We start from the raw sequence: 25,642 nt of genomic DNA, 5'->3' as shown, positions 1-25,642 counted from the left end.
TCACAATATTTGTAGTTAATATGCAGCCACTATAACGGCTCCGTTGTTCATGACTTATTGAGCAATTACTTGGCAGGCCACTAGGGGGAGCGCCTCATAAGAGTGCCGTGGAAATGGACGACACTTTGACTTGTGGAAGACATTTATCTGCCCAGCAACTGACTCGGTTTTGCATTTCTATGAAAAATGTGTTTTATTGCTTGAGTTTTAACATTTTAAAACAGATTTTGTGTTTCGACTTTTTGAAGCACAAAATTTCCGAGGAATATTAACTCATTCACTCATTTTCACAGAAGCAATCCCCTTCACTCTCTTTGACTGGATTTGGACTGATTTTGCAAGGCCCACAGAATATTGTGTTCTATTGGTATAAAAAAAAAAAAAAACATGCAACCTACCAAAAGAAAGATTAAAGTCTCTTCTTTCATCAGGAAAAAAAAGTAATTTCTTTTCATCATTATTCACAAATCTATTTAGAATTCTGAGTAAATGAGTTTTTTTTTTTTTTTTTTCCAACATGGCCCTGGTTGATCTCTTATACCTTGCTGCCACCTGCTGGCCGTTTGTGTAATAACTACCATTTCTTCAACCGTTCTTTGCAGTTGAGAGGCTACGCTACATCGAAGCCTTCTGTATGCTCTAGCATAAAACAGAAAACGTATAAATACGTCTTTGGGACACCTAAAACATTTAAAATAGAACGTATTTATAGGTTTTTGGGATTAAATTAGTTAATATTGATTTAATTGATTTAATATTTAAGTAATTGGATTTATTTGATTTACTTTAATGTTTTATTTATGTTACTTTAAAAAAATGACATGTTGCATGCCAAAAAAAGACACAAATTCGTTGACAGAAAGTTGTCTCTGTTAAGAAAAAAAAAATAAATCACTCAAGTACTCACTTTGAAGAAGACCCCAGTTTTAATATTGTGTTTCGGTGACGGTACCAAATGAAACGATTTTCTCATTGAAAAAACATCAGCTTATGTCTTGAGTAGTTTTATCGTGGATTTATTAGCAATCCATCGCTAATCCCGGTCTCGTCATCCGGCGAGATCATCGTTGTCGTGAGCCTTGTATCGCGTATCGTGAGGCACTCGGAGGTTCCCGCCCCTTCGCTAAAACCACGAGCGCTTCCCTATCACGGATGGTTTCCTGTTTTTCAAGGTATGCGAGCTGCTGTCGCGTTCCCGCCTCCACGGCATCGTGTTCGCCGACGGCACCGACCAGGAGGCCATCTCTCAGATCCTCGACTTCCTGTCCGTGCAGACACAACTTCCCGTGCTGGGCGTGCACGGGGGCTCCTCCATGATCATGGCCGACAAGGTGAGCGAGCGAGCGACGCCTGATGGCGACTGTCGTCGGCGAGCGTTGACCAAACTTTGTTGAAGGTCGGCTTGTTCAAATGGATGGCGACGCTAAGAGAGGTTAGCGCTTGAAACGGGGAGAAGAATGTGTTGGAAAATGATGTGTTTCGATGGAATCTAAGCCGAAATGGGCTCGAGTCGTGGTTTTGGATATTAGCGTTTCAAATTTGAAGGATGCTTGCAAATAAATGGCCAGGAAAAAAAACAAAACATATTTCTATCCGTTTCCGTTTTGCAGCAATTAGCATTAGAATCTAGCAAATTTTCAGCGTTATTCGCAGATCTGCTTAGAATTGTGAGGAAACAGCTTGTTTTAATGTGGCCCTGGTTGATCTCTTATACTCTGCTGCCACCCTGCTGGCCATTTGTGTCATAACTACCATTTCTTCAACCGTTCTTTGCAGTTGAGAGGCCGCATCGAAGCCTCCTGTATGCTCTAGCATAAAAAAAAACAAAAAACGTATAAAAACATCTTTGGGACACTTCAAATATTTAAAAAAAGAACGTATTTATACGTTTTTTGGGAGCAAATGAGTTAAGATTCTGCATAGTGATACCGAGCAAAAATAGAAGACATCCTGGGTGCTTACCGGTTTTATTGCGGTTGTACTCACGATCAAATTTTCTAACCTATTTCTTGTCGCTATATTAGGGGCTGAATTTTCAAAAACGTGTCTAATTCTATTGGGGCTTCAAGAACTTCCTGTCTATTTTCAGGCATACCTTTTTAAATAACAATAATAATAGATTTTATTTGTTAAACAAAAAAGTGCACAACTCAGGTAACAATAAAAGTAATAAAAGCACACAATAAAAAAATAAAATAAAACAATTTAAATATTGGAAATATTTGAAATCAATATTTGGGTGGGTCTGCTCGTTTTAATCATTGATAGAAAATGTCAAGTTTATGTTTAACTGTCTTCCGAGGTGAATTTTCTTAAAAAAAAAATAAAATAAAATAAAAAATCAGATCGGTCCAATTCTGGGAAGCTTTTCAACAATATGGCCGCCTTCCCGTCCATTTTCGGGCATAGCTCTTTGAGACGTTTTCTTTTTTGTTTGTGGCTCTACTATCAGGAGTCGAGCAAAATATCACATTCCCAAAAAAAATCACTTGCCATTAAGCTCCAAACAAAAGCCAGGAAGAAAAATGTTTTGAAAATAGCAACATGAACTCGTCCTTTTTAAACGACGACCTTCTTAAGATCAGCACGGAGACGTCGGCCGTCCGTCGCTCGTCCGTCGGTCGACCGTCGGTCGTCCGTGTGAAGGTCAGCGGCTTTTGAAACGCCCCGTCGGGTAAATAATGACGTGGGAAATGAATAAATTGCGCGAAACGCGGATGGCGACGTGCCATTTAACAAGCTATCGAACGCCTCCGATATCTTCCTCCCAACCGGCAGCCACGCGGCACAAGATTGGTCGCCCACCGGACGGGCAGTAAATCACCGCGCGAGCATCGCCGGCTCGATGGGCTTCAACTGGATGTCGATGGGCGACCGCGAGAGAGATAATGTTGCTTGTCAGCGCGAGCCGAGCCTAATTAGCGCCGCGCTCTTTACCTTTCACCAAAAAAACAAAAACAAGCTTTGTTTTTCTTGAAAACAAATGTCTGCTCCAGTCATTTCTTTGCTCTATTTTCTAGCCAACAAATGTTTTTACTTGCGCTTCAGTGGAATAAGCGTCACGTACATAATGATGATTGACTGCATTGACCATCAGGCTGAATGGGGGAAGAAAAGAACATTGTGAGGAGGAGAGAGAGAGCGAGAGAGAGCAAAATTGTGTGTGAGAGAATGACTGACTTGAATTTAGACCAACTAAAAGCAGGTCCAAGTTGTGGTGCTTTCTGCTTAATTAACACAATCAGAATAGCGACAAACGCAGGCACACATAGAACACGACTTTAAAGAACATTTTTGACCTGACTTCCCCTCTATTTATTATTTAGTTTGTGCATAAAATGTTTGGACTTTTACAGTTCCCTCTTTTTTTTTTTTTTTTTTTTTTTCCCCCTCTAAGGACATTTTAAAAATGAACATTTTGTAACCTTATTTATTTATGTGCATTCAATATCAAATTTGGTGCAACGTTGAATAATTAGGCTGCATACATGAATACATAAATACATACAAACTGAATACATATTATATGTATTATTATTATCCATCCATCCATCCATCCATTTCTTGACCACTTATTCCTCACAAGGGTCGCGGGTATTATTATTATTATTATTATTATTATTGTTATTATTATTATTATTATTAACTTTTTTGTCAATTATTTTTTTAAAGAAAATTGAGAAATAATATATATATTTGTGACAATTTTTAAAATATACATTTTTTTGGCTTTTTTTTAAATCGATATCAAATTTTGCACCATTATTCAGTTTATGAATGTTTTTTTTTTTTAAGGACATTTTCAAAATACACATTTTGTAGCCTTATTAATTTATGTGCATTCAGTATCAAATTTGGTGCAACCGTTGAATAATTATTAGGCTACGTATAAGAACACACAAATACATGACTGGATACATATTATTAAGGTATTATTATTTAGTAGTAGTATTTTTAACTTTTTTTTTGGTCACAAAATAATTTTTTTTTAAATAAAATGAAGAAAATACATATATATATATATATATATATATATATATATATATATATATATATGACAATTTTTAATATAATACATTTTTTTCAGTCAGTATCACATTTTGCACCATTATTTAGTTTGTGCATAAAACTTTTGGATTTTTACAGTTCCCTCCTTTATTTTTTTATTTATTTATTTTTATTTTTTTTAGGACATTTTAAAAATAAACATTTTGTAGCCTGATTTATTTATGTGCATTCAATATCACATTTGGTGCAACGTTGAATAATCTGGCTACATTTCATGAATACATAAATCCATACAAACTGAATATACATCCAAAAATCAAAAAGGTGGAATCATTTATTCTTGTGTATTCTTGTATTGTTTAAAATTTGACTCCGTATCAGAAAAACCAAAAAACCAAACTGCAGAGCAACCCGCTTGTGCACGTTTTTCCACGTCCTCGTCATTTTGTGTCAGGCGAATTTTGCGTGAATCGGGTTCAGCCGTCGTCACGGAACCAACATGGCGAACGGCCGCGTGAGACGTCGTAACTTCCGTTACATGCGGTGGTCAAAAAAAAAGAAAAAAAAAAGAAAAGAAAAATGGGGTCACACGGCGGCGTGGCAGCGGCGCTCGGCGACGTGGAAATGGAAGGTTGTGAATTAAACATGGCCGTCGTTGTCTTACCGCGTCGTGGGACGCCGCCCTCCCGCTAACCCGCCAACCCGACAACCCCCCTCGCCAGCCGGCGCATCTTCGAGGTTGTTTACGACGGCGGGGGCGGGGCTAGTGTACGTGTGCCCCGCCTGGGATGTCCCACATCGGTCGGGGGCCATTTGCAGCGGCTTTCAATATTTAACACCTGCTCCGAAAGAAGACGTGACGACATCAGCTCGCGTATTCCGACGCTCGCTCTCGAGGTTTACACAGTCTTGCTCCACATTTGCATCGGGGGAGGCTTTGGTTTTCAAACAATTATTTTATTTTTTGTCATTTTTTTTTACTAGGGTCCTTTGTTAGTCTCTTTGGCTGCATTTTTTTTTATTTATTTAAACTCACTTCCATCCAATTTCAATGAAGCAACCCGGCAGTTTTACTAGATTTTGACACAGAATATTGTGTTCTATTGCTATAAAAACATGGAACCTACCAAAAGAAAGATTAGAGTCTCTTCTTTATCAGGAGCGGTTGCGTCTTGGCCGCTCCCTGGGCCCCCTGTGGGGTGCGGTGTTGGGGTGCTTCCCCTGGTGCCCGGGGCGGTGCCGTCCCGGCGCGGTCCGCTGCTCCGTGCCCGGCGGCGCGGTTCGGGGTGGGTGGGCCTCCGGTGTGCCCCGTGGTTCCCTCTCCCCTCCCCCTTCCTCCCCCCCGTCGCCTCTCCCTCCTCGCCTCCTCCCGCCCATCCTCCTCTGCCTCCCGGTCCCTTTTCCCTTGTCGCCCTCCCTACTCCTCTCCCCCCCCGCCTCCTGCCCTGCAGCCGCCCTTTCGCCTTCTTGTCGTCTTCTCCCCGCTTCCCCCGCCCCCCCCCCCCCCCTTCCCTGTCTGCCCTGCGGCCCCTCCCCCTCCCTCTCCCTGGGCCTGGGGCTCCCTCCCCGGCCCGGGCGTCGGGCTCCGGGGGCCGGGCGAGGGTTTGGGGCCTGCCCCACTCCGGTATAACTCCTGGCGCCCCGGGCGGGCTCCGGTGGCCGGTGGGCTGTCCGGTAGCCCTGCTGCGCTGGCTGTCCGCCCATTGTGGTGCCGGGTGGATGAGGTGGGGGGCGGCAGGGGGTGGGGGTGCTGGGGGGCGGGCGTGCCACCTACACCCGCCGGGTTGGGTGAGGCCCCGCTGGTCGCTCCTCTTACTCACTTCACTAGCTTGCACTATACACTTTGTAAATATACACATAGGGCACACAACACATTTCTTGGTGGGGTGGGGAAGGGTGGAAACACCGTCTTCACCCTTCAACTCCCCTCCAATTTTAATGCACCTCACGTCCAAGGGGAGGGGTGAGTTGGGGCGGGGAGCCATCAGAGGGGATGGACTGCAGTGCCTGGCAGCGCTGTGGTCCCCCCCATTTGTGTCCCTGCCCCACCACTTTGTCCCTCCATTCCCTTTTTTAATGCACCACACATATACATATTCATTTTTTGGGGGGGGATACGGGTGTGTCGGAATAGGGTAAATTTTTTCCCTCTGCTCCGACTCACCTGCTCCCAATTTTAATGCACCACACGCACACACTTGTATATACACTGGGTGGGGCCACATTCACGATGTAGGGTAGAGCTCGCCAGTCGGCGAGCTGGCGGACTCAGTAACAGGGTTAGGTGTCACTTGTACTCTGGCGTGACGACCGGGGCCTCTCCCCACCGGGCTCGGTGTTCTGGTGTTCCGCCTTCTCCCCTGGTGCTTCCTCCTCTGCTTCCCCCCTCCCGCCGCTGTGCAAATCTCGCGCGGCTGGAGGTGGGGTGGGCACATCTTCCCTCTCTGCGCTGCTGCCCGGTGCCGGTTTCCGGGGGGGGGTGGGGGGTTCTCGCGGGGGGCCGGGTTCGCGGGGGGGGGTGGCGGCCGTCGGGGGGGGGCGGCTTGTTTGGGGGGGGGGTGGAGGTATGGGTGGGTGGGGGGTTGGGTGCTGGGGGTCGGGGTGTGTTCGGGGGTTTGGGGGTCGGGGGTGGTGGGGCCTGGGTCGTGGTGGATGGCGGGTTTGGGTGGGGTGCGGGGGGGTCGTGGGGGGATGGGGGCTGGGGACCGGTGGGGCGCTGTGGGGGCCCGCTGGGCCTCGTTCTGCGGCCTTGGGCTCGGGGGTGTGGGCCGGGGCTGGGGCGGGGGTGTTCCGGGTGTCTGGGTCGGCTCGCCGACCGGTGTCCGCTCGGGTGGCTTGGGGGTGGCCTTGGTGCTTCCGCGGCCTGGGGATTCCGGCGGGGGGGGGGGGGGGGGGGGGCTCGCTTTGCTGGACCGCGGTTGACGGCTTCTTTCTTTGGTGGTGGTCCTTATGCATGCCAGATCTGTCGCACCAGCATCTACTGAAACTCAACAGAAGTACCCTCTCCCTCCCACAGCCCCTTGAATCAGTTGGTGCTGGTGTCTGTGGTTCTCACTTTGCTTTATCTATCCTTCCCTCCTTCCTCTCTTTAGTTTTTCCTCTGGTCACTTGAGATCTTAATTTATTAGAAGTATGAGGTTTCTGGGGTTGGCATAAGACTCCGGTTTTGTAACCACGCAGGAGGGGTCTTGTTGGTGCTGGACTTCACTTTGATGGATTGGATGTACTGGCTTCTATTGATCTCACTCTGCCTTATCGATCCTTCCCTCCTTCCTCTCTTTAGTTTTTCCTCTGGGCTCTTGAGACCTCGCTAAATTTGCTGGAATTTAGAGGCTTCCGGGGTTGGCGTAAGACTTTGATTTTGTAATCATGGGGAAGGCAGGAAGTGTTTGGTCGGTGCTGGATGTCACTTTGATTTACCTTTCTTTTCTCTTTATTTCTTTTTTTTTCTGACCTTTTCTCTGGTCTCCTGACCATTTAAATCTCACGACTCTGGCAAGATTCTGAAGTACCTGGTTAAGGCGAAGGGTAAGGGGATATTTATAAGGTTTTAGGTGAATGAATGAGTATAAATTTATAAGTATTTGCACGCACGCACACGCACGCACGCAAACGCACGCAAACGCACACACGCAAACGCACGCACGCACGCAAACGCACGCACGCAAACGCACGCACACATACACACACACAAAAAAAAAAAAAAAAAAAAAAAAAAAAAGAAAAGAGCAATGATGACAAGACGTTGAATCGGTAAGACTACCGAATGAACAATTCTGAGAAAAAAAAAAAAAAAAAAAAAAAAAAAAAAGTACAGTTGTATCTGTTTCCGTTTTGTAGCAATTAGCATTAGAATATAGCTAACGTTCACATTCCTGGTCAAAAAGAGCTTGTTGCAACATAGCCCTGGTTGATCTCTTATAATCTGCTGCCACCTGCAGGCTGTTTGTGTAATAGCTGCCATTTTTGCAACCGTTGTTTGCCGTTGAGAGGCTGCATGCTCTAACATAAAAAACAAAAACAAAAAACGTATAAATACGTCTTTGGGACACAAAACGTTTTAAAAAACGTATTTATGTGTTTTTTGGGAGCAAATGAGTTAAATTAGTTTTATTAAGTTGCATAAAAATAGCATTTAAAAAAAAAGCATTACGTTTGATTTGCTGATACTTGCAGAAATCCTATAAATGATTAATCGTGGGAATTGAAAACCAAGGTTTTTTAAAATAATAAATAAAATGGCTCCAAGGCAGGTTTTTGAAAACTGGACAGTGAAGTGGCTTGGGCAAATCATTCCATAGTTTGGGAGCAACAACAGAAAATATCCTCCAAACTTCCATTTTTTTTTTTTAACTGCTCAGCGGCTCAAGAGACCAAAAATTTTGCTCGCGCTCTCACCAGACGTGTCGGAAAGATATGACTTCATATTCCTGCAATATTACAACTTCATTTTGCGTTTTGAGGAGACGACGTCTTCAACATTGTTTTAATGTATTTATTGATGTATTATTTGTTTTGAAGCGTCACGAGCCGTGATGCTCCGGTGAGTCACCAAAACTCACCTGAGCGCGAGCGGCCACGGGCGGAGATGCGAAAACGTGAATGTCAAACACGCGGGCGCACTCTTGACGCCGCCGAAAAATGGCCGATTGGCATCTGCTGCCGCTGCTGCTGCTGCTGCGAGAGAAAGAGAGACGCGTCCTTTTCCTTTTAATATCCGTTTGTTGCTTTTCATGACCACTTTTCTTCGTCTTCCGCTTTTGGAAACGTGACGGCCGCGTCAGCACTCTTCCAAAAAAAAAAAAAAAAAAAAAAAAAAAACATGTTTCTTCTCATTCAGATTTTTTCCAACATAACAGCTATAAAATTTACATTTTTCAGGAGTAATATTCAGAATTTATAGCATTTTACAAATATTAACTTTTTCCCTATAATATTAAAAATATTTTTTACTTCATTTTTTTAACGCTACTCTTTTATTGTGACTTTATTGTTATAAATTCAAAATATTATTCTCATAATTTTGTGACACTATTTCTTTAAATGTTGATTTTTTTCGCGAGTAATATTCGGAATTTATAACATTTTGCAAATATTAACCTCATACTTTTTTCCTATAATATTAAAAATATTTTTTACTTCATTTTTTTAACACTACTCTTTTATTGTGCCTTTGTTATAAATTTGAAATATTATTCTCATAATTTTGTGACACTATTTCTTTAAATGTTGATTTTTTTTGTGAGTAATATTCAGAATTTATAACATTTTACAAATATTAACCTCATACTGTTGTCACTTTTTCCCTATAATATTGGTGTATTACTTTAATAATTTAATATTAAATAATACTCTGATTTTTTTTCCTGTAATATTACTGTAGGGAAACATATTTTTTTCAACACTATTCTTGTATTTTACTATACTATTATAGTTGCATTTCTTTAATCTCTCATTACTTTTCCTTGTCCTACTTTGTCCTAAAATGTTTTTCCTCGTACTGAAATGTTTTTAATATTTTGAATTTATTCATATAATATTGCAATTTAAGTGTCCTAGAATTAGGATTGTTTTTAACCTCCTAAATTTGTCTTGTTTTCCTGAACTATTTTCTCACTCATAAAATTTTGACTTTATTTTTTTGTCATACTTTGATGCTTTTCATTCCGTAAAATTGCAACTTTTTTCTCAAAATGTTAAATTTTAAGTCATACTATGATTTTATTTGCATGAAGTTGCCTTTTTCCCCTTTTTGAATATTACAATTTTTAATCTATAACATCGTGACTTTACTCTTGTAAAATTAGGCCTCATATCTTTTTCAGATTTTGCGCACCTTTTAATGCAACATATTTGATTCATTTCATGTGATGTCCATCTAACGTTCCATATTCACCGCACATCATATTTCATCTTTACTACTTGAACGCACGTCGTGTAAATGATGAAATCGCCTCTTAAGAGTTCAAGTGTTGGATTTGAAAGACGCTGATAATAAAGTCGACACGATTTTTTTTATTTTTTTTTTTTATCCGTCTCGTATCCAGACAGCAGCTCAGCAAATATGGAAAACAGATTTTGATTGAATGGCGCCGTCGCCTCACCGGAGGGCCTCGCACCAAAATGGAGTCGGACAGCGGCAGCGAGATCATCAAACGCCAAAGAATAATAATACGGAGGGAATAATCGACGTCGTGTACGAATCAAAGCGTAGACGCGACTGCTCGGACACTCGGAGGAAAAAAAGAAAAAGACGCTTAAGGCGTCGTTGGCCCAACAGATTTCAAAAGATTGCGTTTTCTTCTGCTTCTTCTTCATCTTTCCACCGGGTCCGTCTTAAAGTCCAACCTGGGAGCCGTTTGCCCGCTTGCGTCTTTCTCTTTGGCTTGCTGCATCATCCAAAAATAGGATTCAACTTGCAAAAATGCGGCAAAAACTTCCCAAGTTTTTTGGTCTAATGCGTGTGTGGCGGATGGCTCGCTAGATGCTAGCACGAGAAGCTAACACCTCAATCGTCTCACGCAGAACTTCCACCTAGCACGTAGCATGAGCTAGCGCGTTAGGATAGCCCACACCGATGTCTCACGATTCTGTTAACCGACGTACTTACTATACACCAGGTGTGTCAAACAGACGGCCCGCGGGCCGGATCAGGCCCGCAAAGGCGTTTATTCCGGCCCGCAAGATGATTTTGTAAAGTTAAAAAATAAATAAATGGCAATGTCAGACTAATTAACTCATTTGCTCCCAATAACTTGTAAATACGTTTTTTTTGTTTTAACTGTCCCAAGGACGTATTTATACGTTTTTTTGTTTTTTGTTTTTTATGCTAGAGCATACAGAAGGCTTTGATGCAGCCTCTCAACTGCAAAGAATGGTTGCAGAAATGGTAGTTATTACACAAACGGCCAGCAGGTGGCAGCAGAGCAAAGGAGATCAACCAGGGCCATCTAGAAAAAAAAGCTCAATTACTTCCAATTTTGAATAGATTTGTGAAAACTGATGAAACTTAGCTCTCTTCTAATGCTAATTGCTGCAAAACGGAAACAGATAGAAACATACTTTTTTTTCCTAATGAAAGAAGAGACTTTAATCTTTCTTTTGGTAGGTTCCATGCTTTTATAGCAATTGAACACAATATTCTGTGGGCCTTGCAAAATCAGTCAAAATCCAGTAAAACAGCCGGGAGCGAACGGGATTGCGAAATGTGAAAATGGTGGCAAGTGAATGAGTTAATTAGCCGGCCACAATCAAAATATATAAAATTAGTAATTTCACAAGCAGTCCTCAGATGAGCAATGAAACTTGTATGGGGAATCGTCCTGGATGTCATTATTTTACACACAACTTTATGTTTATTATTATTATTTTAAATCATAGACGGACATAAACATGTTAAATACGACACAAATTCAATTACTGGTAACATAAATAGATATGACAAGAATTCCCGTCCTTATAATGTCATTAACTGCGCCACGCAATGCATTCTGGGAACAATATATATGCAAAACAGGTCGATTTAACACGCCTGGGACGTCGTTCCCTTCCAAAATGATGTGTACTACGCTGTTATTTTGTCCGCCTCATGCATATGAATCAGAAAAAGGTGACGTCATTCGAGATCAACCCTATTTACTTACACAAAACCGCTAAATCGCATGTAGCATGAGCTAGCAAGCCAGTACATGCGACGTCTGTTCCTCCAAAGATTCGCAGTGACCCAGCCTGTGAAATTGGGTACTGAAATGTGGCAAGTACGTGACAGGTGGCTAGCATGAGACGCTAGCAAAGCAGGCTACGTCTTTAGCCAGCGTTTCTTCCCTCACAGAACTGCTAGTTACTAGTTAGCTAGCACGTCTTATGAACTGTTACTCCCTTTCACTAACAGATGGAATCAACCAAATCGCAAAATAAAGACTGTGCAAAAAAATAAAGAGTTCTAAATAGCCGATCTTGAAATAATGTCATCCACTATTTGAGTTTAAGCAACCACTTTATCTCAAGTAGCGTCTCGCTTCAATGAAGTTTATTTGGAAAATGTTGTTTATTGAGCCGGTGGACATTCGGGAAAAAAGCTCAGTGGGAGAATCGAAATGACTTATGGATTAATTTGTCATTGTTTGCCCAAATGAAATCTTTCTTCCAATAACAAATTAGAGCAACAATGAAACATTTAAGTTTTAATTGCGGCCCGGCCGACTGTAACCCGTAAACTGTAATAATGTGACTCGAGACGACCGATTATTGTTGTTGTGAAATCGAAGCGTCTTTACTTGCTTCTGCAGCCCGTCTGGGCAGCTTGTGAGCTAAACTCTTAATGGACCTCTACTGATTGCTGACAATTAAGCTTTGGTTCCACGAACAGACTCGGTTTAAAGGTTATTGTAAGACTTTTTGGGGAGGGGAATTTGTGGATTATTTGTAGTCTGCTTGGGTTTTTTTTCTACCGTGCGAAATGGCGGTTATAATAAATTACTGACAAGAGGATGGATTGCATGCATTCATTTTAATATTTAATTTTATGACGGTACGGAACGTGCCGTGGCTGGTGCACTTTCTTTGTGGATTATTTCAAATCGTTTTGCTTATTTCTATGGTGTGAGGTGGCGGTTATCGTGAATAACCGGCGAGGAATAATCACATTCAAATAATTGTGTGCATGAGCAAACGTGCCGGGTCATACGTCACCCAACCGAGTGTGTGTGCGTGTGTGTTTGTGTCCGACACAACAACACCGATTAATTTCAGGCGCATGGATTTTTGCGTCTTGATTAAATCAGCTGTCATTTGGAAAGAAAAAAACAAAACACTATTTTTCCTCAGCGGCTCTCCGTCACGCCGTCGAGTTCCCCGTCGCCAAAGGTCAAGTCACGCCATTTCATTTGCAACGTGCTTCCGCCATGATGAATTCTTGATGAGCAATCAAAGCCCGCCGGTGCAAATTTGCATGGGGATTAAAAAAAAACATTTAAAAGGAGATTGCAGGTGGAATGGAAAGTGGACTAAATTATAGCTGACAGAGTTAAGACCAAGACTTTGATGGGCCGAGATGGAATCTAGACCAAATCTTAAAGGGGTCAAGATTGAGATTTTTAAGACCAAGCCTTTAAAAAAGGGTGTTGAGAGTGAGTCAAGACCAAGACTATAAAAGTCGAGAACACGTCTTCACAAGTACAGACCAAGGCTTACAAGACTAAGACTTTGTAGGCTCAAGACAGGGTCGAAATCAAGGCCTTGAGTTGTCAAGACCTAGTCTAGACCAAGGCTGAGGGATTGAGACCAATGGAAGAGAAAGACTTTCTAGACAAAGACTTTGAGAGTCCAGACTGAGTCATGGATCAAGACCAAGACGTGGTGAGTTGGGAGCAAAGACTTGACTGTTAGAGACGAAATCAAGACCAAGACTGAAGACCAAGATTAGATTTTGGGTGGTCACGGTCGAGTGAAGGCCAAGACTTTTGGAGAGCAAGAATTTGCAAGAACAACAAGACCGGGTCAAGACCGAGATTTTCAAAACCAAGCCTTTAAAGGGTGTTGAGACTTGAGTCAAGACCAAGACTTTAAAACATCGAAGAACACGTCTTCACAAGTACAGATCAAGGCTTACAAGACCAAGACTTTGAAGGGTCAAGACAGAGTCGAAATCAAGGCTTTGAATTGTCAAGACCTCGTCTAGACCAAGGCTGAGGGATTGAGGCCAATGTAAGAGAAAGACTTTCAAGACAAAGACTTCGAGGGTCCAGACTGAGTCAAGACAAACACTTTTAAAAGTTATTTTATTTCTTTATTTGTTTGTTTTTGTTTCATGGACCAAAACCAAGACGTGGTGATTTGAGAGCAAAGACTTGACCGTTAGAGACAGACTGAGGACCAAGATTTTGCGGGGTCAAGACCGAGCGAAGGCCAAGACTTTTTAGGCAGCAAGAACAGCAAGACCGAGTCGAGACCGAGACTTTCATGACGAAAGCAAGACTGAGACTCAAGACCAAGGCTTTGGTTCAGCATTCTGATTTCGGATTAATGTACACGTACGTCTGTTACATTTTCCCCTCCCGCTGTTCCCTGCGACTCAAAAGTGCTTCCATCAGGCTTTTAGCCGCATGCTCAGGACACGGCATTAGGTACACTCGCTAATGAACTCCATCACCAGAGACACTTGAAATATTCTGTCACGGCTGCATTGAAGAGCGAGCGAGCGAGAGAGGAAGCGGGACAGAGAGAGGGACCGAGTTGCACGCCAAGTAGCACTGGGAAACCAACGAAGTGGAATGCTCTTATTATGGCCCCTGAGATCCACTAGTGGGTACCTTGTCCTGAACTACGTTTCTGCTGTTGATGATGTGATTTGGGAGTCTGGTGGCCCCCAGGAGTCCCTTGGTCATGTGGGGGATGTTGCGAAACACTTTCATTTTCCTCTCTTCTTCTTCTTCTTCCGGCTTCTAGGCAGAGCACATCCGGCCTGCACTCCACATGTGTGGTTCTTGGTTCGGTTGTTTTGTTCGACGTTTGCACCTTTCAACACATTCACATACTCGACATCGTTCACTCAAAACTCACTTCGACCATCAATACTGAACGTTCCCATACACGTTAACGCTATAATTGCGTCTACTTTGGTTCAGTTGACTTTTATTTGATTTATTTACTTGACTAAAATATTTTTTTCCCCGTAACTTTACGCACAATAGTTTCCCCTTTTTGATGTGGCCTTCGAGTTGAGGTCTTATCACTCCTGTGAAGTGGAATTTTTGAAATGTATCTAGTATTTCCTAAGGCTCAAAATAAAACCGAGTTAAGACCAAAACTTTCATGGATAAAGAGCAAGACTTTGAACAGGTTGAGCCAGAGACAAGAAGGGTCTTAAAATGGGTCAAAACAAATATTTGAACAAGTTCAGAGCTTCGAGACTCCAGACCAAGGCCTTGACTGGTTGAGACTGTGTCAAGACCAAGAATTTCAGAGTTGAGACCAAGTCTTTGGGGGGGGTTAAAACCGAGGCAATACAAAAACGTAGAAGTGCGGAGACCACGTACAGACCAAAACTTGGAAGACCGAGCCTGAATCAAACCAAGACTTGGGACTTTACATCAGGGCATCAAGACAAACAGTTGGATGGGTTAACGCAGAGTCAAGATCAAGACTTTTAATGTGAGCGGTCAAGATCTTCAAGACAGTGAGGGATCGAGACAAAGACTTTGTGAGTTTGAGACTGACTCAAAACCAAGACCTTCAGACTTCTTTTGGGATGAGAACAACTTCAAAAGCAATCAGTGTCAGGATCCATATTGTGACCCTTATCAGTGTCATCAGTGAACTTCACCAGTGGACTCCCGTCGGCGCTGTTGGTCAATCAGACTAATGTCTGTTGCGGTTTTCCCGCCGCCCAATTCCATGGATGCACTTTTGCTGCAAGCCGTCATGTTTGACAAAGACGACGTGTGTAGAGAGTGCCAGCGCCTCTTTTTGCCCTTTTCAACCGGCAGTCCAAACTTTTTCTGGCCGTTTCCGGGGGCTTGACCTTCTCCCTCCCTCCCTTTCTCTCTCTCTCTCTCCCTCCACTTTTTTATTTTTTTTTATTTTCCCCTTGAATATGCGCCAGGCGTCGTGACAGCGCGTAATCCCCCCCAGGAAATAATCCACGCCGGCATCTGCGCGCCGATGGTGGGGGAAGTTGTCGGCGTTTGCGAAATGCCAACTCCGGTGGCCGCAGTTCATCCGAGCCGGAGACCCATGTTATCTCCCGAAAACATGGGAATAAAAAAAAAAAAGACAACAAATAAATAAATAAATAAAAAGTCAGGGTTGCCATGCCAGGTTCTTTCAGCGAGCATGTGGCCTCAGTGATAACACACAAGTGTGCAATCAATTCATTTACTGCCTTAAATTCCCATCAAAAATGCTTCAATTGCAACATGTTGCACGTTGAGGGGTGAAACCCGAGTTGAGAAAAAGTCTTTGAGAGTCTTAACCAAGACATGGGGGGGTGGACGGGAATTGTCAAGACCAAGATACTGAAGGGTTGAGACAGAGTCAAGATTAAGACTTTGGAGGGTCGAGAATGAATTGATACCAAGACCTTAATGACCAAATCTTTGAGGGGTAAAAGCTGAGTCAAGACCAAGACTTTGACGGTTCTAGACTGAATTAATACCAAGACTTTAATGGCCAAATCTTTGAGGAGTAAAAGTTGAGTCAAGACCAAGAATTTGAGGCGTACAGGTCAAGTTGAGACCAAGACTTTGAAGGTCCGAGACTGAGTTTGGGACAAGACTTTTGGATTGGAGTGCCCAAGATGAAGAATTAAGAGTTGCGACAAATGGTTGGAGAATCAAGACCAAGACTTTGAGTGGTCAAGACCAAGTCTCGACCAAGAGTTTTGAGGGGTCCAGGTCAAATCAAGACTGAGAACTTAAGGGTTAGAGACCGAATCAGGACCAAGAATTTGAGGCGTACAGGCCAAGTTGAGACCAAGACTTTGAAGGTTCTCGACTGAGTTTGGGACAAGACCAGAAACTTGTGGGGTTTAGGGTGACTTGAGACCAAAACTTGGAGAGATGAGACAAAGACTTTTTTTTTTTTTATTATTATTTATGGAAAGCATTTTTTAATATTTTTGTGTTTTATATTATATATATTTTCTTTTTATTTTGTAATTATTTAAAAAATGATATTGTTTGAGCTTAACATGACTTTATGATTTTAGACATTTTTTAAAAATATTTTTTGTATGCCAGGCATTTCATAGTTGTTGAGTTTTTTTTTTTTTTCTTCTTCTCTGCTCTAAAAAGTTTTCTACTAATCACCGTCATGGAAAATGTCAAGAAAGTGTCACCACTCAGTTATTGGTCGCGTTAACGGGCGTCGATGCGGCCAGACGGCGCCTTCTCGCTCAAGTTTGATCCTAAACAGCGCCGCTGGAATATTAACCAAGCGGGGCCCGGCGCTAATGCGGGACACCGGAGAGATGATTAATTGACATGAAATATATCCGTGCTGACAGTACGGAAGCTTAATTGGGAGGCGGCGTATTAGTATGACAGTGAAAGATGTCTGCACTTATAAGCGGCGGCTCGTTGAGATGCCCGACGAGGCCGCAGACGCGTCTGCCCGTCGTCTGCATCACGTCCACGTCCGAAGGAAAAACTTTTTCCTCTGATGTGTTTCATTGATCTCCACTCAACGCGTCTTGAAGTTAAGCAAAATGCTACACAAACTCTTTAGACAAACTTTTAATATTGCAAATATCACACGATTGACAAAAAATTAAATAGCCTGATAAACATAATGGATATATGATTTTTTTTTTTTTTTTTTTTTTTACCACAGCCCGTTTAGGCAGCAAACCAGTCGTGTCGCTACATACAGTAACTGATCAAATACCCCGCAAAAATTGAAATCGAATGATCCGGAAAAATGAATACAGGCATACATCCATTTCTGCAGCATCCACGTTGAAGCGGCAAACTATTTTGGCACAATCCAGTTTATACAAAACCGCTTAACTCTTGTGTCTTTTTTGACCAACGTTCGGCTATTTTGCATTTGACTCTTTATATTTTCATAGGTAAAGAATATCAAAAATACGTTTATACGTTTTTGTTGTTGTTGTTTTTTAAATGCTAGCACACAGAAGGCTTTGATACCGCATCTGACATGAAGTGGTCACGTAAAGCAATGGTAGGCATTACAAAAAATGACCAGCAGGTGGCAGCAGAGTATAAGAGCTCAATTAGGGCCATGTCAACAGGTTTGTGAATAATGATGAAACTTAGCTATATTCTAACGCTAATTACTGCAAAACGGAAACAGATAGAAATATACCTTCTTTTTTTCCCCCCCGATGAAAGAAGAGACTCTAATCTTTCTTTTGGTGGGTTCCATGTTTTGATAGCAATAGAACAGAATATTCTGTGGACCTTTTGAAATCAGTCCAAATCCAGTAAAGCATATTTAAAAAACAAAACAATCTTGTATAGATTGTAGAGCGTATACGTCGTATATGCCACATACGGTATCGGTAAAAAAAAAAAAAAAAAAAATCCAATGGAGTGATGGCAGCGGTGTTGAAAATATTGCGAGGAAACAAACACAAATGTCACATTAAATGGAAACAAAATACCAAGAGTGGAAGCAGCAACAAAATATGACGAGCCGGTCTGAAAAACAATACCGGTGATAAATGTCAAGACGTCTCGCTGCAAAGTTCCCAAGGCACTTTTACACATGGGGGGAAGGAAAAAAAAAAAAAAAAGTTCAGAACATCCTCGTTATAGCACTTTGGATGCTATTGATTTTTTATTTATTATTTTTTTAACACAGATGCAATTTGTCCATGCAAACAAGTACAAAGGAAACAAACGATGGTGCTAAAAATGCAAACTGCGGTGGAAATTAGAGCCATTTTTTCATCGTTCAATTGAACTAATTTTTAGCTAATTGATAAAAAAAAATATTAAGGTTAGGCACTGACCTGACAAGTTTGCTGCATGGGCAGTGGAAGACATTTTCGTTTATATACAGTCGAGCTGCACAATATATGGAACAAATATCGATATCGCGATATTGGCCCATGCAATATGCAAAAGACGTGCAATAAGTTTCAAATGGAACGTCCAATAGTTATTCATGAATAATTACAATTAATTAAGAATATATTCTTTGCTTATTTTGCTGCATGAAAATAAAAATGTCATTTCTTTAGGCACACGTTAAATATTGCAATAATATCGCTATCGCTATATTCAGCAACTATATCGCATGTCGTTGTCATAATGGCTGCCAGTCAATGAGTTAATTTAAGGAAATATCGATTCGATATCTTTGTATGGATATTTTAGAGCCAGCCCTAATAATGCGTGAAGCCATTTGTTAATATTTTTTTCATGTTTGCCTATTATGTGATTGTATGTTACCCGTCTATTTGCCACCTAAACAGACTGCTGTCGAAATGAATGTTTTTTTATCTTTTTTTTGTAATTGCACGCGGGCAAAACCAAAGAGAAGAAAATGCGATTGACAGCGTAACATCGGTCAGGCGCAACTTGTGGGCTTCTTCCTCCAGAAATCGTTGACAGGTTGTGAGACGGGTGGGGGGGGCAAACTAGCAATGGTACGATTGGCGAGGCGCCCACTTGAACCCCGCCCCCCGGCCATGTCGCCCCCCCCACCAAGATGGTGTCAGATGACGGCGTGTCACAGCGGTTTAGTGGTGAGCAACATCTGTTGAACGCCGCAACTTGTGCACTGGCAAACAATTTCGCAACAGTACAGCAACGGAATTTTTTTTCGAAATTCATACATTTCTCTCAATTATTCCGTTATTTTTTCTCTCTCTTTCGAGTCAATCGTGTGGTGTTTGATCAATACAGAGTTTGCATAATAAGATTATGGAGTAGTTTTCTGCCTAAAAAGGCAGCGGTATTAATTAAATGTATCATTTCTTTTTATTATTTCAGATTATTTGTTTTTTTGTAAATGATATATTTGAGATGGACAATTATTTATTTTGTGGTTGTGTAGCAAACCCATTGATGGGCTGCTGATTATTATTATTATAATATTTAGTATAAAAAAAAGTGCAAATATATTAAAAAAAAACTCAAAATTAGTATTAAGAATCTTTTTATATGATTATGCTTATTTTGTAATTGTGGAGTGGAAAAATTGAAATTTTAATTGAATTTAGATTAATTGCACTGGATTATGAAGATAATATTAAGCATGATTATTTTATTATTTTTATTTTTTTTGGTCCATAACATGAAAATGTTTTAATGTAAAAAATATTAAATAAAATTCTTTTAAACACTATAATTATGCAAGTTCCTTTTGGATGAAACAAAATTGATTAAGTTGGTTATTTAAAAAAATAACAATAAGAAATATGCAAATGTATAAATTTAAACAACTCAAAATTAATATTGAGATTTTTTTTAACAATTATGCTGATTTTGTAATTGTAGAGTGTAATTGCAATTTAATTCCGATTAATTGCACTGGATTATGAAGATACTATTAGTAATGATTATTTTGGTAATTGAAATAACGCTCATTATTTTGGTACAAAACAAGAAAATGTTTTAATGTAAAAAAAATTTTTTTAAGACAAATAAAATTATTTGAAACACTTTAATTATGCAAATTCCTTTTGGATGAAAACAAAATTGCTTAAATTTGTTGTTTTAATTTTTTTTTTTAAATGTCCAAATGTAAAAATTTAAACAACTCAAAATTAGTATTAATAATCTTAATGATTATGCTGATTTTGTAATTATGGAGTGTAATAACTGACATTGTAATTGAATTTCGATTAATTGCAATAAATTTCAATTTTTGCCAATCGATTCAATTTTCGAATCCATTTTTAAACAGAATGACAATAAAAATCGATTTGGCCATCAAACTTGCGTGCATCCCCACAAGCTCAATTCTCCTAAAATTTCACGATCCAAACATTTTGATTGAGCAGTTGACCACGCCCTTTTGGCAAACGCTAAAAATACGTCAACGGGTGCACGTTTCTACGGCAACCCGTTTAGGCGGCGAGATTGTTTGTTTATTTTCTTTCTTGGTTTTGGCTGGCACAAATCGTGCGTGTTGTTGCGCGAGTGGGCGGACGCGAGCCCACGCCGTGTCATCTCCCACGCGTCCTTCTCGCCCTTGGAAACACTCTCTTCCTGCCTCCGTTTTTTTTTTTTTTTTTTTCCCCGTCGTCCGCTTGGCCGCTCTCATCCCGTCACCTCACGCCATTATTATTATTATTATTATTATTATTAGATATTATATATGTATATTATATGATGTATTTTAGATTTAACTCATTTGCTCCCGATAACGTGTAAATACGTTTTTTTGAAATGTTTTAAGTGTCCCAAAGACGTATTTATACGTTTTTGTTTTTGTTTTTAGAGCATACAGAAGGCTTTGATGCAGCCTCTCAACTGCAAAGAACGGTTGCAGAAATGGTAGTTATTACACAAACGGCCAGCAGGTGGCAGCAGAGCAAAGGAGATCAACCAGGGCCATGTCGAAAAAAAGCTCAATTACTTCCAATTTTGAATAATTTGTGAAAACTGATGAAACTTAGCTCTCTTCTAATGCTAATTGCTGCAAAACAGAAACAGATAGAAACATACTTTTTCTTTCCTGATGAAAGAAGAGACTTTAATCTTTCTTTTGATATGTTCCATGCTTTTATAGCAATCGAACACAATATTCTGTGGGCCTTGCAAAATCAGTCAAATTCCAGTAAAACAGCCGCGAGCGAACGGGATTGCGAAATGTGAAAACGGCGGCGAGTGAATGAGTTTAATTATATTATTTTTATTACATTATGAATTATAGTGTTTTTTTTGTTTTATAATGTAAACATGTAAACAAACACGCCGCGAGTCCAACATTTGACACATTTAGCATATCGGCACGTCAACATACGTGCTGACGGCATCTTTTTGCTGGTTGTGGGTCACTTTCTGCTCGTCTCCTCCAGATGTTAACAGAAGAAAAATTTGCCGATTTTTGCCCATTTTTATCTTTGTTGTAAAGTTAAATGAATACTGCTAAAAAACAAAGTATTGTTAAACACAATCTTATTTTTTTTATTAAGGGACTGAGAAAAAGTTATTTATTAATTAATTATTTTTATTGTATTTTTATTTATTTATTTATTTATTTATTTTGAACATTTTTGGGATGTTATATGTAAATATGACGTAAATATGCGACAGTGGAGGTGCATGGATTGTGTAAAAAAAAAAACTGTTCATATAAGTTAAAGTCTGTTGTTGCCATGGCTGCAGAGAAGACGGCATAAGTGCACTCAAACTTCTGCTCCACCTTCTTCTGCTGCGTGCATTTGTGCCACTCTGATGCCATTTGTATCACCACGACGACCACGATGGTGGTGGCGGCTCGTTTGTCAACGTCTGCGCTAAAAAGTGGAGCTTGATTCAGGCTCACGCACACACGCGTGCGCGTCAGCTGCACCAAGACTTTGGATGATTGTTTGCACCTTTTTTTTTTTTTTTTTTAGTGCGTATTCATGTTAGCAAGCTAATGCGACTCGCGTATGTAAACGCGTAGGTGCGATGTGGTTATGTTAGCAAACTAAATACTAAGCGCGTGTTTAAAAAAAAAAAAAAAAAAAAAAAAAGTGGTGTGCTCATGTTAGCGAGCTAATGCTAAGCGTGTACGTCAAACAGGTACGTTGTGGTCACGTTAGCAAGCTAATGCGACTCGCGTATGTAAACGCGTAGGTGCGATGTGGTTATGTTAGCAAACTAAATACTAAGCGCGTGTTTAAAAAAAAAAAAAGTGATGTGTTCATGTTAGCAAGCTAACGCGAATCGCGTATGTAATCGCGTAGATGCGGTCATGTTAGCTTTATGCCAGTTTTTTCTCAAAATGTGGTCCTCGTTCAACACAACATAACTGTAATTCACAAACATATTGTTGTTGAAGCTAATGCTAACTGCGCATGTAAAATAGATGTACGTTGTGTTTGTGCTAGCTGGTGTAAGTTAACGCTAACTGTATATAAAATAGATGTACGCTGTGGTTGTATTAGCAAGCTAAGGACATGTTAAAAAAGCATGCTAATACTAAGAATGTGTTTAAACAGAGCTTCGATGTGGTTATGTTAGCAAACTAAATACTAAGCGCGTGTTTAAAACAGAGGTGTGTTGTTTTCATGTTAGCAAGCTAATGCGAATCGCGTATGTAATTGCGTAGGTGCGATGTGGTTATGTTAGCTGTCTAAAGTAAACCTTGTCGGCCATTTTTTTTTTCTCCAAGTGTGGTCCTCGAAAGAAATGACTGAATTAAATGTTCAAACTGTGAACGTTCGAGTCGAGAGGACATGTTTACAATTTCCTCTTTCAGTCAGTCAACAGCATATGCAGATGAGCAGCTAGCAGGAAGAGGCTGTAAAAAAACAAAAAAAACAAAAGTGACTATTTAGACATACTAATGGCTCCTTTGCCTTTATTCTTTACTTGACTTTTTATTTTATGACGATGGATGACGAGAGACGGCGGCGGTCGGTCGTCTTTTTTTTGGTCTTTTTTCTTTTTTTTTTCTCTCTCCTCATCGCATGTGACAGACGGGCACCGTCCTTTTTTTTTTTTTTTTTTTTTTTTTTTTATACTACCTGGCCCTTTTAAAGCGGCGTAAACTTGAAGGTGGTGAAAGTGCTTTTGTCCCTAAAAAGTGTTTTTGGCGCCAGGTGCCTTCGCGTCGCCGTGGTCGCACAAAATCCAATTCACGCTTCGCCCGTCTTCAGAGAGCTGCTGGCCGTCTCGAAAGCAACGGCGCGATTCAAAATGTCGCACAGCTGACAGGGTCGCTTCCCCGCCCCCCCCCCAACTGTGTCTGGGCGGACATCTTGTAGCAAAGACCTAACGACTCGCCTGGACACCGCAGGTACAAGATCTATACACTTCGAATGCTCCATATTATTTACCTTAAGGCCCACAGAATATTGTGTTCTATTGCTATAAAAGCATGGAACATACCATAAGAAAGATTAAAGTCTCGTCTTTCATCAGGAAAAAAAAAGTATATTTCTATCTGTTTCCGTTTTGCAGCAATTAGCATTAGAATATAGCTAACTTTTATCAATATTCACATTCCTGGTGAAAACACTGTCCAAAAGAGCTTGTTGCAACATGGCCCTGGTTGATCTCTTATACTCTGCTGCCACCTGCTAGCCGTTAGTGTAATAACTACCATTTATTCAACCGTTCTTTGCGATTGAGGCTGCATCAAAGTCTTCTGCTCTAGCATGAAAAAAAAAAAAACATTTTTTAAAAAACATGACCTTAATACATTAAAAATAGAACGTATTGCGTTAAGTATGATGTAAATGTGCGACATTGGAGTTTCATCATTATTCACAAATCTATTTCGAATTGTATTTTTTATTTTTATTTTTTTGGCCCTGGTTGATCTCCTTTGCTCTGCTGCCACCTGCTGGCCGTTTGTGTAATAACTACCATTTCTTCAACCGTTCTGTGCAATTGAGAGGCTGCATCAAAGCCTTCTGTATGCTCTAGCATAAAAAAAAACAAAAACAAAAAAAAACCGTGTAATTATGTCTTTGGGACTCTTGAAACATTCAAAATAGAACGTATTTATACGTTTTTTGGGAGTGCAGTGTACATGCAAGAGAATGTGCGCCTTCAGCGTCGTACCCTGATAATCTTCAGCGAAAATTTCATTTTTCATTGTATTATGATATTTTCAAATGTCATAAAATGTCACGTCAGAGCAGAAACCAACTGACGTTATCCATGCTAGCCATGTTAGCTGCCTCAAGACAAGGCGATCGTAGACAAGCTAACTTGCGGCGCTAATGTGTCGCTAACATCATAATCACGTTTTGCGTATCGTCAAACTGCTGATGGAAAGTTTGCGTGGTTTTGAATGTGCGACTTGTTAGCTGCTCTGTGAGTGAATCAAGTCGAAATAGTTTGACGCTAACTTCACAGCGATGCTAATTTCCATTTGAGGCGTCTACAATTACATATTAGCATTAAGCTAGCGGACTTTTATGAGCTGAAATTTAAAGGTTTGGTTGAATATTTTGACCTTCCATTTTGAAAATTGGGAGTGACAGTGCAAGCACGCTGTGCCAATATTTGGACAGCTGTGATACTTTAAAAACTGTTGGGGGTTTTTCATACGTTTTTTCATAAGTATGTTGTAATAAGTTCAAAGCATGTGGGAGGGTTCAAAATATTATGAAATCATTTTTTTCTTGAAGGCAGCTGGTGTGAAAGTGTGCTTTTAAGTGTCTGTGGACACAAGGCCGCGCTAAATAAATCATGCGAGTTTTTGGGTTCAAGCGGCAACAAAGCAGCCATTTTGCTGCTGCTTAAAACGCGCTCGCTTCTTCTTCTTCCTCATCGTCTTCATCTTGTAAATATTTCAATTGCGGACCCTCGCGACCGGCGCGGCTTTTGTTCCGTCTGGTTAATAATGCACGACGTCTCGTTAGCGGGAACTTATGGACCCTTTGTGTTTTCATGTCGCGTTTGACATGTGGAACGTAAAGCGGGGACGGCGCGTGCGTCGAGTTTGAAATCATGAATTTGAGCGGCCATCGACGAGTCTCCTGGTGGCGGCTATGGCTAATGTTAGCATTGGAACGCAAAGTCATGGTTGCAGCACAAGCTAAAGTTAACGTCAAATTTTTAATTAGTTGTAAAATGTGTTCAATGTGTTTACTTTTTTCTTTCTCATTTATGGTTTGAAAAATGTTCGGTTATTTTTTTCACGGATTAAATGGCGTAACCCTTAGCTTAGCACATGCTAATGACCCTGGAACCTCCACAATTTTTGTTTTAATTTTTTAACTCTTTGACTGCCCAAAACGTTTAATGACGTAAAATCATAACGAATCCCGCCACAAACGTTAATTTACGTTTATTACGTTTTTTTTGTTTTGTTTTTTTTCTTCTCTCAATGGGCAGCGCAACGTCTTGTGCAGTGCTGCCTTTTCACTAAACAAAAATATTAGTGTCAAAGTCACTGCTGTGCAAAAAAATGTTATCTTTTCACAAAAAGCTTGTTTTTCTCTTAATATTTTTGTATTTTCGCTTATGTCACTCAAATGACCTCATTTCAAATGGTG

General features: G+C 40.7%; 1 protein-coding gene across 2 annotated transcripts in view; it reads left to right on the top strand.

Moving 5' to 3' along the window:
* The window catches only part of grin2ab (glutamate receptor, ionotropic, N-methyl D-aspartate 2A, b), a 111,732-nt gene that overhangs the window by 37,775 nt on the left and 48,315 nt on the right, over nucleotides 1-25,642 (top strand). For both annotated transcript variants that reach the window (XM_077523696.1, XM_077523694.1), the window contains one exon: nucleotides 1,173-1,331. In XM_077523696.1, the coding sequence (XP_077379822.1) occupies nucleotides 1,173-1,331 (159 nt within the window). The remainder of the gene's footprint in view (nucleotides 1-1,172; nucleotides 1,332-25,642) is intronic.

Source organism: Festucalex cinctus, chromosome 6 (genome assembly GCF_051991245.1).
Source record: "Festucalex cinctus isolate MCC-2025b chromosome 6, RoL_Fcin_1.0, whole genome shotgun sequence".
In the NCBI taxonomy this organism is placed as follows: Eukaryota; Metazoa; Chordata; class Actinopteri; order Syngnathiformes; family Syngnathidae; genus Festucalex; species Festucalex cinctus.
This window is presented reverse-complemented; position numbering and strand designations above follow the sequence as displayed.